Here is a 16,956-nt window from a genome sequence, read left to right as displayed (position 1 = left end):
TCTCGAGACACGATAGCGCCGCTTCATTGGCGATGAATGAAGGAATGAATTTGTGGACTGATAGATTTAAGCAATTACACCCACATAAGCTTAATTTAATAAGAGTTAAGGCTAACATTGTTGAACCAAAAAAATGTGCTTATATGCGTGGAAAACGACTCTGGGTTGTGTTACAGTGTGCACAAAGACGTCGTCTGATTTATTGTCAGTGAAGCAGCTCGAGCACTGGGTGTGTTTTATCTACCTTTGACAGTTACATCATTTTCTTCGATCTAGATTGGACTTTAAGCCTCGAAAAATATAAACATTGTTTTTGGACGAGACTCATTTGCTGCTTAAAGGCAAAAAAGAAATATGTTTAAATGGACGCAAACAAAAGCTCCTTTCAGTCTCTTTCACTGCAGTAAATCAGCTGTTGAAAAGCCCCTTTCCCTTTCATAGACATTTTTAAAGACTGAACAGGCTTTTACTGTTGGCAGGATACTAGAGAATTATTCCACTGAATATTGTTACATTATTAAGATCTTGCATTTTTCATCGGCTTGGCAGTATTAGCATAAATGCTAACATGAATGGAAACAGTTACCTCTCATGACATCTCTTTTGGAAGCTGATCACAGGTTGTGCGGATATGACTTTCAGCCCGAATGCAAATCCTACAAGACAAGCGGGAAACGCCCGGTGACCCAGAGCTTTCCAGCTACGTTGACCATTTTGGAAAATGTCGCACAGCACACTCTGGCTCCCAGTAATGCTAGTTCTGATGCTAACTCCAGGGAAAGGTAGTGTAATATTGTCCCATTGGTTGGAGATGACGGTAATTCCCTGGGACAGGAGTGTAGCGGTGCGTGATTTAGGGGTGTATGCTAAGTGCTGCTGGAGCTGCAGGCTAGTCTGTGGGCACCAGGGCAGAGAGAGCAAGCTGGAAAAGTACTGACTTCACTAACTGGACTGATTAGACTGGGTGTGAGATGACATGGATCAGATACACAAAATAACCCAGCTGGAAAGACAGATTGACAGAATTAAAAAAAGAGAGTGAAAAAAAAAAAAGAAAGAAGAAGAAAGATAAACGTAAAATGAACAGATAGAGATGATCAGCAGTTATGGATGCAAACTTGGAAACCGAGGAGAGAGCAGGATGAAGAGATGTAGAGACAGTAGGTTAATTTTGTGGACACGATGTTTCCTCCTGGGGTGTTTTCAGCTCTGCTGGACTGTGGTGGTGTAAGAAATTGGCTGAGATGCAACGTAGAATTCACATCATGGATTCATTAGCTCTCATTCAGCCCGAGGCATTTCACACTGCATTTCCTCTACTCATCTGCTTCCCTTAGATCTGCTCCCGTTACAGGAGAAGTTAAGACAGAGTGAACCTGGGAACAGGAGTTGAGACTCCTCTGTGTGGCTGGAACTTGGTTAGGTTAAAGAGTTGAAAGAAATGTTATTTTTCATGGCAGTAAGTGTTATTGATTGATGCAGACACTTGTGTGCCTTTAGCGATTTGGAATGCTTCCCCTCAGCCCCATGAATGAGAATCCAATGAGGTAAAATCAGATTACATTTATTTCAGGGTTATTTTATCCATTAATAGCAGGCACTTTGCTGTGAACATGGCCTACAGGCATAGATTATGTTTAAATAAGGGCAGACAGTGGAAGAGAGATTTGGGGCATCTCATGGAGCCCGATGAGCAGTTTAGCAGAAAAAGAAAGTTAGGTTTAAACCCGGTCTCCCGACGGTTTGCCCACTTTGAAACTGAATTAAGTGATTTCTGAACAGTAGAGGGGACAGAAAGAGAACAGTTGAACTTCAAGCCTCTGTTCACGCCTGTCATGTAAACTTCAGTTTTGCACTTGAGACTCATGCTAATAATTAAATTCAAGTCACGCTGTTTTTCTTTAAGATGAGTACACGCCCATTGTTGAGGAGCCCGGCGGGTCGTTTTACAGCATTTACGGTTTGAGGACATGCTCAGAATATACAAGACTCTCACGCGCTGTTGGTTTGAAATATACTCGGCCTACGACTCAGCGAAGTAGACTTTCAACTCGTTTTTCAGGGTATCACTCGGTTTCTTTTAAACAAAAAATAAATCCAGCAATTCCTGTTTTTCTTGTACCACACAAAGAAGTAATGAGCAGGTAATTGTATCCATAAAAATAGAAAATAATGTAAAATGACCTATTTTTATGGTCTTAATTTGGATTAATCTGTTGGATTAATTTCCATCATACTTTTTTTCTACAATTTAATACACTTCTCTATTCCTATCTATCACGCATATGATATTTGTTATCAACCCCCTTTGTGCCTTCTGTGTCGACACATATTTTTGTTTTATAAAGTCCAGACTAGAAGCAGTCACTTTAAACGCACCTTGAAAGCTGGTTATTCAGAAACGATACTTTGATCAGATTAAAGCAGTTCATAATATATAATGTTGACAGTGTACGGTACTGCACCTGTGACCTCCTGATAGCAGACAGAAACTGTTGAAGTAAAGAAATGAGTTGCTGTAGCCTTCATATTTGAGTTTGGTGTCATCAGATCAGGATGGAAATTGCCTGTCAGTGACTTGCATTCATTTTTGGCGTGTGTGTGTGTGTTTCTGTAGGGTATGATGGGTGTAGTGGGCTGGATGCTGCTCCTACTCTCCCAGATGACGGTGCCTGTGGCATCCCAAAAGCCTCCAGGGCTCAGTGTGGGTGTGATCATGGGACAGACGCGCTTTATTTCCGACGAGGATGTCCGGCCGCCCCGGCGCCCCGACGATGCCCTCGACGTCTCCGTGGTCACACTGAGGATCAACCAGACAGACCCAAAGTCTGTGATTACACAGGTGAGATATGCGGTGTATATTAAGCAGCGTTACACACACGCCGGCTGTCACACAAACACAGACCTTGGTTTGACAGTTTGCGTCTCTGTGTCCGAAGGTGTGTGAGCTTCTGTCTCGCACTCGTCTCCATGGCATTGTGTTCGCTGATGGCACCGATCAGGAGGCCATCGCCCAGATGCTTGACTTCCTGTCTGTTCAGACACAACTTCCAGTACTGGGAGTCCACGGAGGCTCCTCTATGATTATGGCTGACAAGGTGAGTGACATGACACTGAGCACAGTGTGTGTTTGAGCACAAACACACACACACACACAAAAAATTCCTCCTCCTGCTTCTTTGTATACAGTGTTGCTTGTTTTGAAGGGAAATTGGGGAGTTGTAATCCCTCCTCTGAGCCTGCTGCAGCCGTTGAAGGATAATACTTTTCATCCTACATGGTTTTCAGATGTCCTGGCACTTTAGCAATTTGGCCAGACTCCTGAGCCATGTGGTATTTAGGAGCTCGCTCTACATGAAAAATGCAGCAAATATCAGCATGCAGCCTGAACAATGACAAGCTCCACATGATACACAAACTATATTTTGTATATGATTATTTTTCCTACTTTAGAGATACTTTAGGTATGTGAAATAATAAGAAAACACTGCTTTTGATATTTGTTATATTTAGCCTGAAGCGAGTTACTTTAAGCTCCTTTCAATGGTGGTCTAGTGGATGTTTGGAGGTTGTTTGTGTTAAAAAATGGATGTTGTAGATCAGAAAATGACTGGGAGGTTATTGAAGTGTGTTTGTGCTATCAGGGTGGCTTCGACAGATTACTTTTTTGCTTAAGTTTAAAGTTGAAACACTTCCAACACTGTAAGTATAGCAGAATTTCAATCGGTCTTTGAATTGATGGCTGCTATCACCCTAAGCAGTGTTATGCTAATTCGCCTTTTACAAGGTAAAAAAGTGCACGTTTAAAAGTAAAGTATTCACAAGCTCTTTGCATAGAACAGACTGTATTTTCTGATATATCATTTCTATTCTAGCAGATGATCAAGCATTGTTTAAATATGAAGTAATGTATTTTCTGCTTGGTCTAAAACTGGGCTAAGCAAAACCCAAAATAATAGAAAAGATAAAGAAAAGAAATGAGCTGTATGTTGCTGCATTATGTCGAGTGCTCAGTGGGATGCCAGAAAAATGGATTCCTCGTTTTCAAAAGAAAAAAGAGACGATATACTTTAAGATTGGGTTTTTGTTATATTTTGGTGTGACACTCAGTGCAAAGTTAGGGATGTACGTCTCTTTCTTAGCTGAATTCTCTCTCCGGTTCTGACTCAGTAGACCTCGCTGACAGACAGACAGACTGAAAAAGCTTTGATAAAAACACAACTGGTTCTTTAGCTTTTAATTCTCTCAGGGCACAGCAGCCAAAACACAGGAACCAATAACTGCCGCAATACAGCAGCCTTTTGAAGTACTAGTTGATGTGTGTGTGTGTGTGTGTGTGTGTGTGTGTGTGTGTGTGTGTGTGTGTGTGTGTGTGTGTGTGTGAGAGAGAGAGAGAAAAGACAAGAAAGAAGACAGAGAAGTGAGTGAGACAGTGGGGGTTGGTTTGAAGGTTGGAGGAGTGCAGTTGCATTGTGAAGGTCAGTGCTTGAACTCCCCACTGAGTATATAATGATAGGGAAAATATATAAATTAGGTTTTTCTCGCCTTCAATAGCTGCTGTTAATGTGCCATTAAACGGGGTACTTAACCCCCAACTGCTCTAATTGAACAGCTCGGCGGCCAAAAGTACAAGAGTACGGTCATTTTTGGCAGCTTCCAGGTGTGAAAATGAGTGTGTGTAGCGTGTAACTAACCAACCCCCCCGTAACTGTTCCTGCAGGCCTGTCCTGTAAATATAAAAGTCTCCCTGCCTGGTTTGAATTAAGGCCAAAAGCAGCCCCTGGCAGGCAGGTATTGAAGCTCAGTGAGTCAGCAAATCACTGAACAGTTTTTGTTAATTTGTGTGAAATCCTGAGGTGTGTGGTTGTTGTTGTTGTTCTCATTTACCTGCCAGAAGGAATTCAAGTATGTGGTGATGATATGTAGGGGCGCAGTGCCGATCTGCATCCAGGTGTGAATAAGTTCCTGTTCTTTTCTGCAGTTATGATTAGGATGACAACTAAGGGTTGTTTTCAATATCTTTGGATTATTTCTTTAATAAAAAAATATTAAACTCAAAATTATCCATTGATTGCACAGAACACATGTAAGGAACGCCTTAACTTGTCCTCGCTGTAAAACTGACGCAGACACAATTTAAAATAGCTCACAGGCTGTCAGTGAGGGAAGAACTCTTCTCAATCTATTAACCATTATTCCTCCAATCTATACAGTGTCGGCCATTTACTCCTTCCCTGTTGTATTGAACCATTCACACGACCCGCCGCCTCCTAAAAAGGAAAGAGTCACATTTTATAGATGTCATCTGAACCATGCTGCTTCTCCACCTCACATTCATGTGGTGACTCTGACAAAGGATCTTAATGGACTTTTCATTGGCATTGTTTCTTTGTCGTGGCATTGACTCGTTACCACCACGTCATGCAGTGTCAAGAGGTCATGGATAGTTCACGTAAGGTCAAAGGTAATTTGTGTGTTTTTTTATACAACAACTATAGATGGCTGAATTGTATAACTTAACTGTGGGCCGCAATAAGCTGACAAAAGACTTAAGGGGTTGTTTCTCGGAGGCAGACATTCTCTCTGTTAAATGTGATACAGAAATGATTTGTTTGTATGGAAAAATACTGGATGGATACTGAATTTTAAAAGGACGTAAAGTTGTCACCTGGATGGGATATGATCTGAAGTTATTGCAATGTATTAACTGCCCAGGTGGGCCGCACATAACAAAAGCAATAACGTACCTGCTATGACAGTATTAAGAGATTGATGAAGATGTGGCAGGCAGTCAGAGATGCAGGCGGCTGGACTTTACTTCCCTCGGCTGAACCCCCGCTGTTCCACCCGACTCATTTTACTGGAGCCCTGCTGGTGGTGGTGTTTTTTTTTTTTTTTTTTTTTTTTTTTTGGGGGGGGGGGGGGGGGGGGGGGGGGGACAGATATGTGGGTTTGTGTTGTGGTTTTGTTAAATGATCTTACACATATTTCTGACTACGTGGATATAAATATTTATAATCATATAAAAGCAATGAAATCAGCAAATCGTCACGTCGCCTTTTACAAGGTAAAAAAGTGCACGTTTATAAGTAAAGTATTCACAAGCTCTTTGCATAGATAGTGCCAACAAAACAGATCATTATAGGGGTGAGGAGGTCTCAGTGAGGTTGACACATGTTTTGTGCTTGACACTCACACTGCGATGGTGAGAACATCACCATGACCTCGCTTCAGTACTTCTCTCAGTTCTAATAGCTCTTATTAATTTCACATCAAGCGCATTTAAGCATCAATGGTGTGAGTACTTATAAAAAAGAAACCAGCATAATTTGCTCTGGGGAAATGTGTGTCGGTGTAATACTTGGCTGTGTGACTGTTGCTTTCCTACCTGCTGTCAGTGGCATAGTGATAATCTGGAGGATCGAAATAAATCCCAGTGGGCTGCTAACAATTCAGCTTGATCGCTGTGTGCTCACAAACAATATTGTGCTTTTTGCAGCCTGAGCTGGTGGAGCGGTGTGCACTTTGTCACCACACACACACACACACACACACACACACACACACACACACACACACACACACACACACTCACACTCACTCACTCACTGTGTTAATCTGCCAATCAAGTTTATATTAGAGGAGTGAGAAATGAGCTGCTCGTCCCATGGTACCTGGAGTATCCTTGCTGGGCTGCAGTAGTATTCAAGACAGCGTTTTCGACGGTGAGCAAAAAACAGAAGGATGAAAAAGGTGCCAAGAAAACCCAGAAAAAGACTTCAGCGGGCAGGCAAGTACTCTAAAATAATGTATATATGGAGGTGGGCAGTGGAAGTGTGAAATACTTTGTGTTAAAGCAATGTTAAGCTGCAAAAATGCAAACTTAACTGTCATGATTGTGTCACATTTCAAGGAAAGGCTTTCTCCAGTTGTCATTTTCATCAGCTATATGGCTGGCCTCATAGCCATCACACTGTATCACATAAACAGGAGCAGGCACTGCGGGCATCTCTGTAAACTGATGAACAAGATTGAGAAGACAGTAACTTACTGCAACGACTGTTCGTCTTCAAAGAGGTTTAAGAAAGGACAGGTTTTATTTGTCGATATTAGCTTGAGTTTACATCGAGTGTGACATCTGAGCTCGGTCACAGTTTGGTTGTTCTTCGCAGAAACTAGATGTTTTTTAGTCGCTTTTGAGTTGTGTTCATTTTCAAGGGTTTCAAACACTGGGTTTTGTTGTGAAGTTGTTTATGGTTTAGTTTTCTTGGATTTTTGCTTTGGGCCCATTTTGAAACTGTCATGTGAAAACCACAAGTACCAGTGGTTTTTGTTTTACTACCATACACGGCAATAAAGGCTTCTGTGGGTCCGCAGTGTTTGTGTTGTCGAGGCAAATTAGGGAGCTGAAGTCGCCGCTCCAAGCCAACTCTAAATAGTGAGCGATAATGCTTTTCAACCTCTACATTTTTCAGATGTCTTGGCAATTAGGTTAGACGCTTATTTAACAGAGTTGATATTTAGTGACTCACGTCGCCTCAAATACCTCACAAGTCGACATAATCCTAAGGATGTGTGCATACATTATGTATATTCCAGTTGCACATTTATTTGTTCCTCAGGCTCATTCACTTTGAAATAAAATGCTGCAGTACAAAAACTGTCCCAATAAAGTGTCCAAATACTTATATGATGTGCATTGTGATCTTCTTTAAATTCTTTCCATGTAATGGATGTTAAAAACAATTCATATATGAACCAACCGAGGATGCTGTGGTCAGCCTTTTTGAAAGAGGCAAGCAGAAAGACTTTGTGAGCCGGTTTGTGCTATCAGGGATGTTCTGTCAGATGTGTGGGTTTAGAGTAGAAACACTGCTAACAAGCAGCGTGAAAATCAATAATATGACCCCTTGTGCAGGCAGGTAATATACTGTACTCCTTATAGAAGAAGCTTTATGCCTGGGTATCATTCTGCAGTTGCCAACTATTATCGGCTGGCCCTCCCAATAGAAACCTCATCCACTATCAACCCCACATGGTTATTGCACACCATCACTTTAACTCCTGAGCTGAAATTAAGTCTCCCATCAGCACCTGACAGCTGCCAACCGAACCGCTTTCTCCCCTGAATGAAAACAAATGGATGAATGTCTCAACAGATCTGTCCTCTCACCCTGTTTGTCTTCCAGTATCTGCCTCCTCCTCCTCCTCCATCCCTCACAATGCATGTCAGTGAGGCATCATCATCATCTACGGGAAGTCGGTTGGTGTGTGTGTGTGTGGGGGGGGGGGGCATGTTTAGGGAGCATGGAATAGATGGGGAGAATGTGTAAGCCCAGGAGAGGAGCAGGATAAGTTTGGAATGTTGTACTTCCATTACAGAGCGGTCGCTTTGGGAAATAAGAAATGTTGTTTGGCTTTACCTCAACCCCATACACGCTCGCTCATTCTCCGCCAGCCTTGTTTGTCTCTTCTTTTGACTTGCTGCGTATGGGTGTGTGGGGGATAGGGGATGGGTGGGTCACAGTGTGTAGCATAGGAACACGAACATGCTGAAAAATGGAAGGTTGTGAATTAAACATTCATGTTCTTTCTGCTTTGCCACTGTGGTGGGATGCTACTCTTGGTGTTTGTGTATTTGCGCATGTGTGTATTTATGTGTGTGTGTGTGTGTGTGTGTGTGTGTGTGTGTGTGTGTGTGTGTGTGTGTGTGTGTGTGTGTGTGTTTGTGTGTTTGTGTGTGTGTGTCCTCGCCTGGGATGTCCCATATCAGTAGGGGCCATTTGCTCAGGTTCTCTGCTGAGTCGCTTTAATATTTAACACCTGCTCCCTTCACCTCCTGTCACTTGTCAGAAGATGCACTGCTGTGTCATTCACTCACTAAGTCCTTCCACACTTTCACCTCTAATTTTTTGTCTTGCTCTACTTTTTGATGTTCTTAATGTCCTCTTGTTTTCTTCAGCCCCATGTCTCTGTCCGGCCCTCCTCTCCTGTTTCCATCTTTCTCTTTTGTTGCGCACATGTCCATATACACCGCCACCCCATCCTTCTTTTCTGTCTTTTCATTTCATACTGTCTCACTGTCTCACTGTCTCACTGCTCTCGCTTCCATGGTTGTGTTTTTTTCTGGCGGCTCTGTGTGTGAGAGGAAGAGCCAGCAATGTTAAAGGGCTTTAGGAAGTCTTGGTAGCCTTGAACCCCTGTGAAGCATGATTGGATGATGGCTTTGTGTGCCTGTATGTGTGTGGGAGATAAAGAGAGAGAGAGCTGGGTTAACGTGGTTACTATGGTGACTAAACCAGACTCGAGCATTTAGTTCTTTACTGCTGGCCGCTGAGGTTCGCTGGCTACTTGTATACCACAGGTCCCGATGCCCAGCTCCTTCCAACTTGGCCACACACCACACTGAACACAACTGGCTGTCAGTGTGAAGCCAGTGAGGGATCATTTCCTGGTCTATGCACTAGCAACTCTGACCACAGCCAAACAAGGATGGCTAATTTAGAAAGTTCTGTTTACATGTGAGCACGATGTGTGTTCACACAACACATGGTTAATTTTGAAAAGGTCCTCATCCACACCAACATGCCTTCTTTGTCATTTTATTTTGGTTTACTGAACACATTCACAGCCAGCATCTGGAAGCTCTTGGACAAACACAGCCTGACTACTTTGGTTAAGCTTAATCATAACTACTTAAAACTTTGAAGTCATATTTATATCTTAGAAAAACCAGAGTAAAAATTTTGGGGGCTTTTACAGGGAGTTTTGTAAATGACTATTTCCTGGTCAGGCACAGTAGGTTTTCAGGGTGACGAGGCAGCCAGTAGAAACCTGCTGGGTTTTTTTTTTCGTAGAAATGTAAAACAGTAAATTATAAAATGTTTGTTATGTCTCTCACAATTCTCAGTCATCCCAGTCACAGCTTTGTTGCCATTAAATAACACTTAGATAGATGTTCATTTGTATTATTTTCCCAGTCGACACCGAAAAGCATTTCTAGTTTTCAGCTTCAGCCACTCTGTAGACTATTTTTGAAAATCTGTTCTGTGATATCAGAGACTCCGATTTGAGAGCCAAAATGAAGAGAACAATGTGTGTTTTCAGTGTTTGTTGGCTCAGACAGGACTTTCTGATGGAAAATGTGTAAAATACATGTAAAATCTGATCTATATTGGCAGTTATCCTGGAAGTAGCCTGCACTCTGCTGTGTACATGTAAATAACCCAGACTTGATGAACAGACTGTGACTTAACCTGAATGCACAATGCGACTTCCATCTGCAGTGGAAGAAAACATCTGCCAGGTTAACTCTCAAGCTCCTTCATACAATATGTCAAAGAGCATCATTTATGTGATACTATACATCTTTACTTAAAATGTATTTGCAAAGATAAATATTTTGCAGTTTCTGCCAGCTGAACACTATGTAATATTTTACTGCTTCAAACATCAACAGTAATAACTATATGGATGTCCTTCCTGTTGCAGTATTTGCTGTTGTGACTGGCTGACAAAATTTTAAAAAAAAGAATCCCAGCTGTCTCCTCGGTGATTATGATAAAAAAAAAAAAACTCCTTTGTGTGCATATTCTAGAGGTATTTAAAAAGTTTTTAGTGATCTCAATATATCTGATTCTATGTGGGGTTTTTCTTATCGTACATGATCAGCATTTTTGTCCAACACATTTCTGTGTGCGTTTCACTTGTTAGAAGAAAATTGTGCTTCTTCTTCCAGGCAATATAAATTAAGATTTAGTGGGCATTACTCTGAAAACTTAGTTTCAATTAGAGATTTTGGAAAAAGCTCCAAACAACTTGAAACAGTAAACAAAAGAAACAACAACAAAAGTAGACTAGGACTTCTGGTTATAAGTTGGCTACACGCTGGGGTGAGGTCAGCCTTCCTAAAGCAAGAACAGCTGCGGCATCGCCCCTACTCATGTTGTCTTGTCTTGCAGTTGTTTTCATCTTTGGAGACAGTCCCTCCTCATCACTGCTTTGAGACGGTCCCTCCTCATCATTTCCTTTTAACTCTGAGTGCTTTTTATCTCTGGACACTGACGTTCACTCTGGCTTAGAGACAAACACTTTACTTTTCAGTAAACTCTCCTCCTTTCCTCATCCTTGAATTTCCTGTTGATGATGTTCTATAGGTTGTCTTAATTTGCTCTGCAGCCACAGTCACTATAACTGTCCTTGACAACCTGAGCGGTTGTTTTTATATATTCCCGACCTTTCTGATGCTGAATTACAGTTGCACACTTGATAACAGGAAAGATTTAGCCAAGTGTTTGAAGAGGCTCAGTAGATATTTGCCTTAAGCAGTTTAATAAGCCTTTGACAAGCTGACAGATGATTGATAAGATCCTCCAGATTTATATCTGGGAGCTTGCTACTTCAGTATGGAAACACATTAAAGTTAAATGTTTTTTCTCCCTTCCTTCACTGCTTTGTTGCTCTTGCAAGATTAAAAAAAAAAAAATCCATTGATATAAGTATCTGATCGGTTGATTCAATAATATTTTAGTCGACCAGACGTCCTGCGAGCTGCTAAATGCCAAGAAAGATTTCAAGCTGAGGGACAGAACTAACAAAAACCTCTTGAAAAAAAACCCCCTCTGCAATTGTGTTCTCCTGAATTGTGTTGTGGTTTTATGGTTCAGAATGCAGAGTTGGCTGAAATGTAATTTACGCACATCTTTTAATTTGCTGCACTCGTCTCTGCTGCAAACACAGAAGTGTTTTTTGTTGTTATAGTATTATAGCTATTACTGAAATATTGGAGTATCACAAAGAAAGCGTCTTAGAAGAAAAGCAAAGAGGAGATGTTTATGCACACCCTGCCGAGGCTAACAGTGGGAGTTTGTAGATATAGGCAGAATACAAAAATTGCAATTTATCTGCGGTTGAACGGACTGATCACTATCTTGAAGGATGAATGCTTCCACTTAAAAAAAAGAAAAAGAAAAAAGGAGCGCTGCTCCCACTCTGCACGTACCCTGCAACACATTATTGTGAAGTGATTCACCTCGAATAATGTGGACATCCAGTCTGAAAGGTCAACACAATCCATTAAAGTTGGTACTATTTTGGTGCCTTTTTTTTAGTACCAGAGAAATGATAGTTTACATACACAAAGAGCCTGACTTTATATGGGTTTATGATTATAGTAAGTTATAATACATATTTATACAGTATTACCAACACAAGGCCAATTTGGAGAATACGTGTATTTACCTGGCTGTCATTGTAAACATCTCTTCATGTCCACCTATAGAAAGCATGTATTTATGCTTACCTGACAAGAATGCACACGGCTGGTAGGCTGATGCATTCTTTACATCTCTATGCAGCGACCAAATAGTGGGCTCTATATCTGCATGGGGAAATTGTCAATTGACACAAGATCCCCATTGTCTGTTTGCAATTCCAACCACGTTACATTCGCCTAACCAATGCTCAGAATTAAAGTGCTGACTAATCATTTGTTTTATTGCTGAGTCACACTGGTATTTAGTTAGGGTGAAAATCCAACATGGAGGAAGCGGCAGCATGTTATTCGCTGTGCCGCAACATCCAGTTTTATTTAAACTCTTCTGTTGTAGTATAAACTGCTGCACTTAAGGGAAAAGGTTTGCAGACAGAGCCATTTGTACCACTGACTCCTGAAGGCACGAGACAATAATACGGTGCGTCTTTTGGACAAATTGCGTGAACGTATTGTCCCAGTAGCTACTGAGCTAACTCACTGGCTCTGAGAAATTGTAATCAAATTCAGCTGCTCATAATTTAATTTAGTCCAGAGAAGGAAATGCCAGTAAACGGCCCACTGCAAAGAAAATAGAAACCATCTTAGAGACTGTCCAGCACCAGCATGTTCCTAGCTTGTTGCACGTTAGCATTTAATTTGCCAGTTAGCACGTATCTCTGCGAGTTATTTCCGCTTCACCGACTTCTGGAACCACATATTTCATGAAGATGTAGAGATTCATTTTGCTGGGACCTTTCTTTTTTTTTTTTTTATCTGCTTTATTTACTTTAAGCCCTTTATGGTAACAGAAAAATTGCTATTGGTGTTTGGATTCACAATCCACAAACAAAAACAGCCTGTGGTCAAATGCATCATGGCGGGCCGGTTTGTGTTGACAATGGCTGGGCAACCGGAGCAAAAATACTGTCAGTCGCAGCTGATATCCGACAGCCTGGCTTGATGGTGTTGGCTAGCGGTGCTGCCTCCCAGCCGCAACAGCCTCAGCCTCTGCTTTATTCCTTCAGCAGTGACTCTGGCTCGTGGAAGCCAGCTTTGACGCTGACAACCAGTGGCGTTCTTGGGGCCAGGAATGGGTTGCCCTTTTTCCTCTTGGGTGCAAATTTGCCCTTTTCAAGTAGCAATCAAAACTTTTCCGGCCTTGCTCTGGCCCTTTCATAGGGCATGATCTTCTCTGGCTCCATTTGAGTGAGTTCTAGTTAAGGCTTTTATTTATTTTTGCTCATGCCCCTGAAAAGTGCTCGAGCAAGGCGGCGCTGACAACGTATTATCAAATGTGAAATAATCCATAGCGTCATCTGCGTGCTTATAGTGGGAAGTCATTTTGGCTGTCCAAAGTGCCGATGTCAACTAAAGTGCCCTTAGCTCATCAGGGCTGAAGGGATGAAGATGAATGTTATCTCAAAAAGCTTCCCCTGCAGTTCTTTCTCCATCAAGTGAAGTCAGAATTTGTCACTGGATTTGAACCACTCTGCCATATCTGGCCTCAGTGATAACAGGGACAACATGTGTCGCCCCTTTGACTCGTACTGTAAATAGCAATAAAGTTGTAAACTAGCAAAATGTTACTGGCAGTGCTGCTTACGTGTTTCTGTTATATTTATTTTTAATATAAAACTCAACATCGTGTGAAGTTATGATAAACGTTGTGACTTCTCTATTTTATTTGAACCTGCGTGTCACCGTTACATAATCTCAACTGGAAATCAGAGACAGAACAAACTCAGGGCTGAAAAGGTTCGCACTCAATGCTGCTCGTAGCAAAGCAATGCTCTGACATGACATGCAATGTCTCACTCGTGTCAGGAACCAGAGGATTATTGGTTTCAATTAAGGATACCCGTGATGACAGTTAGAAGCAGCCACAGAGACTCAAACGTGTCTGGTGCTGCAAGCGATGTCCAGACTCAACAGGAGATGGAGGAGATAATCAGATTCATACTGACATGCCCTAATTAACTTGGAGATTGATCTGAGTAACCTTGATGTATCAAACAAAAATCCAGTGAAACTTCACAGGAGTGAGCAGTCCACTCATCAAGACAGTTAATATTAGCTGAGTTCAAGTCTAACCTTACTGACAGTGTGTTTGGTGTAATAACACCTCGATCGTACAAAGCAAGGAGATTCTGGCGTCGATGTTTCAGGAAAACATTGTTGACAGTGTAAGAGCACTCGTGCAACTGTCTGTTTATGTGTCTGTGTTGGCAGTGAGTCTCAGTTATTGTTGTTTGCTTGTTGGGAACGGCTGCTGAAGATGTCCGTGTCTCCACAGCGGAGCGGCTGCAGCTGTTTAGCAGACGTCCCGGGCTGAGCTGGTGTGTCCCGTTGTCTGTCTGCGCTGTATGACGGAGCGGCAGGATGTCGCTCTCAGCCCACAGGTTCCTCTTTCTTACACAGTGAGAGAATCACCTTCGCCAGACCTGCTGTCGTTCCACCTGTGTTTGTGTGTTTATGAAATAGTGCGTGTTGAAGAATCCAGCAGATTTGTCCTCAGTCTTCTCTACTCGACCTCAAACACGTCACTCTACAGCGGCGATCCCACACAAACCAGCCTCCTATATTTATATATCTTCATTTTCTCTCCCGCTCACCATCTCTCACCATCTCTCTCACTCTCTGTGCTTTGGATCTCTTCCTCTGCATCGCTCCCTTATAACCTCTTGTTTTTTCAGCCATCCTCCATCGCTTTCACTTGCTGCCTTTCTCCCCGTCACATATTGCCAACCTTATCCCCTGTCCTTTTCTCATGTCATCCCCCCTGCTCTCCTCCTTCTCTCACGCCCCAGCTGGAGAGTACAATAAGATGGCAATGGCAGGGCTGTGGTGTGGCGCGCTGTGTTTGTCTGTGTGATGTCACACTACAGCAGCTCTATAGTAGCTCTCTCTTTTTTTTTAATCCCTGTGCTCACAGACCACACTGCTATTTTAAGATTCTATAAACCTTTTCAAAGAAGCTTCAAGGGGAAAGCTTGTCCATGCTCCGTGTACAGACTATGTGTGTTCGGTAAGAAGGACTGAGTGTGACGGAGAGAGTATTTAGGTATATTTGCATGGCTGTGTTTATTTCTCTGTCGTACCAGCTGATCACACAATTCTTAGCAGTTACAGTGTTCATGTCCAAATTATTCTGAGTCACATAGACATGAATTTAAAGCCTTTTTTGATAGAGATGATTTGTATAGCTGGAAAACACAAGTTCCCAGTCCAGTCAGGGTGACTCTATTTGGGGGATATTTTTAAGTATAGCATAATTTCATAGGCCGCCATCTGCACATTTGATTTTATTCTGGGTCACATAACTGTTCGAATCTCAGAAAATATCACGTTGAATATTTAGAAGCACAGCTGATGTCATGTTAATAAAACAGGCCAGATCTCAAGACAAATAAACAGACAATAAAACTGGCAGTAAACCTACCTCAAAGTATATTGCATGCTCAGTATTACCACAGCAATATACTATCTCCAGTCCTGAACTGTTTGATCCCTTGTCTTTGATCATACATCTGTTACCGGCACAGATGAGCAATTATCTCTATTCAGTAGCACTTGAGCTACCATTTTGGAGTCGATTGCCCCTTTTTAACTTATAAAAGCTGGAGAGAGATGCCATCCTTGGCTCGGTGCCGGTACCTGGACTCCTCCGAGGGAAAGGTAGGAAAAAAGAAGTTTCACTTGTTTAATAGACTGCTGGAAAACATCAGTCAAGGTCATGATTGAAATACACATTTCTGACCTCACAGGAAAAACCCACTGTGTTCAATCCTCCAGTACAGTAAAAGCCCTGCATTAAAGCTGCAGTGTGGAACTTTTATATGTACATTTATGTGAACATCTGTTCCATTCAAGCCCTTTCCAAATGACCTCATACGATGCTAATTAAGCATATCACCGTTTCACAGCGTACAAAGTTTCAAAATCTGGTGTCTGAGGAGACGTTCACGCACCGGTAGAGAGATGTGTTTTACAAAACAAAACAATTATCATTTTGTTAGAGGTTAAGTGTGGCGCAACGGGTGGGGATGTCGCGACGCAGAGGAGTCGGCTGCAGCTGCCAACACTATGGTGGGAAAACCTCCTCGGGGCGAGGTCAACTGAAGGCATGCGACATCAGCATCAATACGGTTTTGTAATTACTCTCACACTGCCACAATAAAAAAAAATAAAAAATAAAATAATATATATATATATGAATATTTAATGTACAGAAGCACCATGATAAATGGTGGATAAATGACAGAATACATTTCACAACCGGCAAAATCTCTTGTCTGTTGGAATTAGATCCACTCAGTCCGATAACATTTGGAAAGAATGCTTGATTGAATTATTTATCTTTATTCAAGCTAGCATAGGGTTAAACCAGAAGCTAGCCAGCTCAGGAATGTCTCACCAGACACCAGAATTCAAAACTGTATTCTGTGAAATACAGAAAGATTTATCTGGCAGCGATGGGCTTAATTAACACTGTTAACTTGTTTGGTCAGGGCTCCAGTGTAACAAACGTTAATTTTTATGGAAAGGTCCCACACTATAGGTTTAAGGAAACTACCTCCAAATTGTAATCACTCAAAGTGCCGTCTTTGAGTAAATGTTCGGGGTTGTGTTTCATTACTGCTGCTGTCGCACTGAACATCGGGCTGCAAATAAACAAATGGCCAGTGTGGTTGTTTTCTGGAGAG

At 41.9% G+C, this 16,956-nt stretch overlaps 1 protein-coding gene across 1 annotated transcript in view; it reads left to right on the top strand.

Annotated features, from left to right (window-relative positions):
* grin2ab (glutamate receptor, ionotropic, N-methyl D-aspartate 2A, b) overlaps positions 1 to 16,956 on the top strand; it is a 93,796-nt gene that overhangs the window by 22,275 nt on the left and 54,565 nt on the right. Inside the window, exons 3-4 of the mRNA XM_069166625.1 lie at positions 2,618 to 2,842; positions 2,940 to 3,098. Coding sequence (XP_069022726.1) covers positions 2,618 to 2,842; positions 2,940 to 3,098 — 384 coding nt within the window. The remainder of the gene's footprint in view (positions 1 to 2,617; positions 2,843 to 2,939; positions 3,099 to 16,956) is intronic.

This window comes from Embiotoca jacksoni, unplaced genomic scaffold (assembly GCF_022577435.1).
Source record: "Embiotoca jacksoni isolate LCO1_2020_lvr unplaced genomic scaffold, fEmbJac1.0.p SCAF_4, whole genome shotgun sequence".
In the NCBI taxonomy this organism is placed as follows: Eukaryota; Metazoa; Chordata; class Actinopteri; family Embiotocidae; genus Embiotoca; species Embiotoca jacksoni.
Note: the sequence above shows the minus strand (reverse complement) of the source record. Positions and strands in the feature narration are given on the sequence as shown.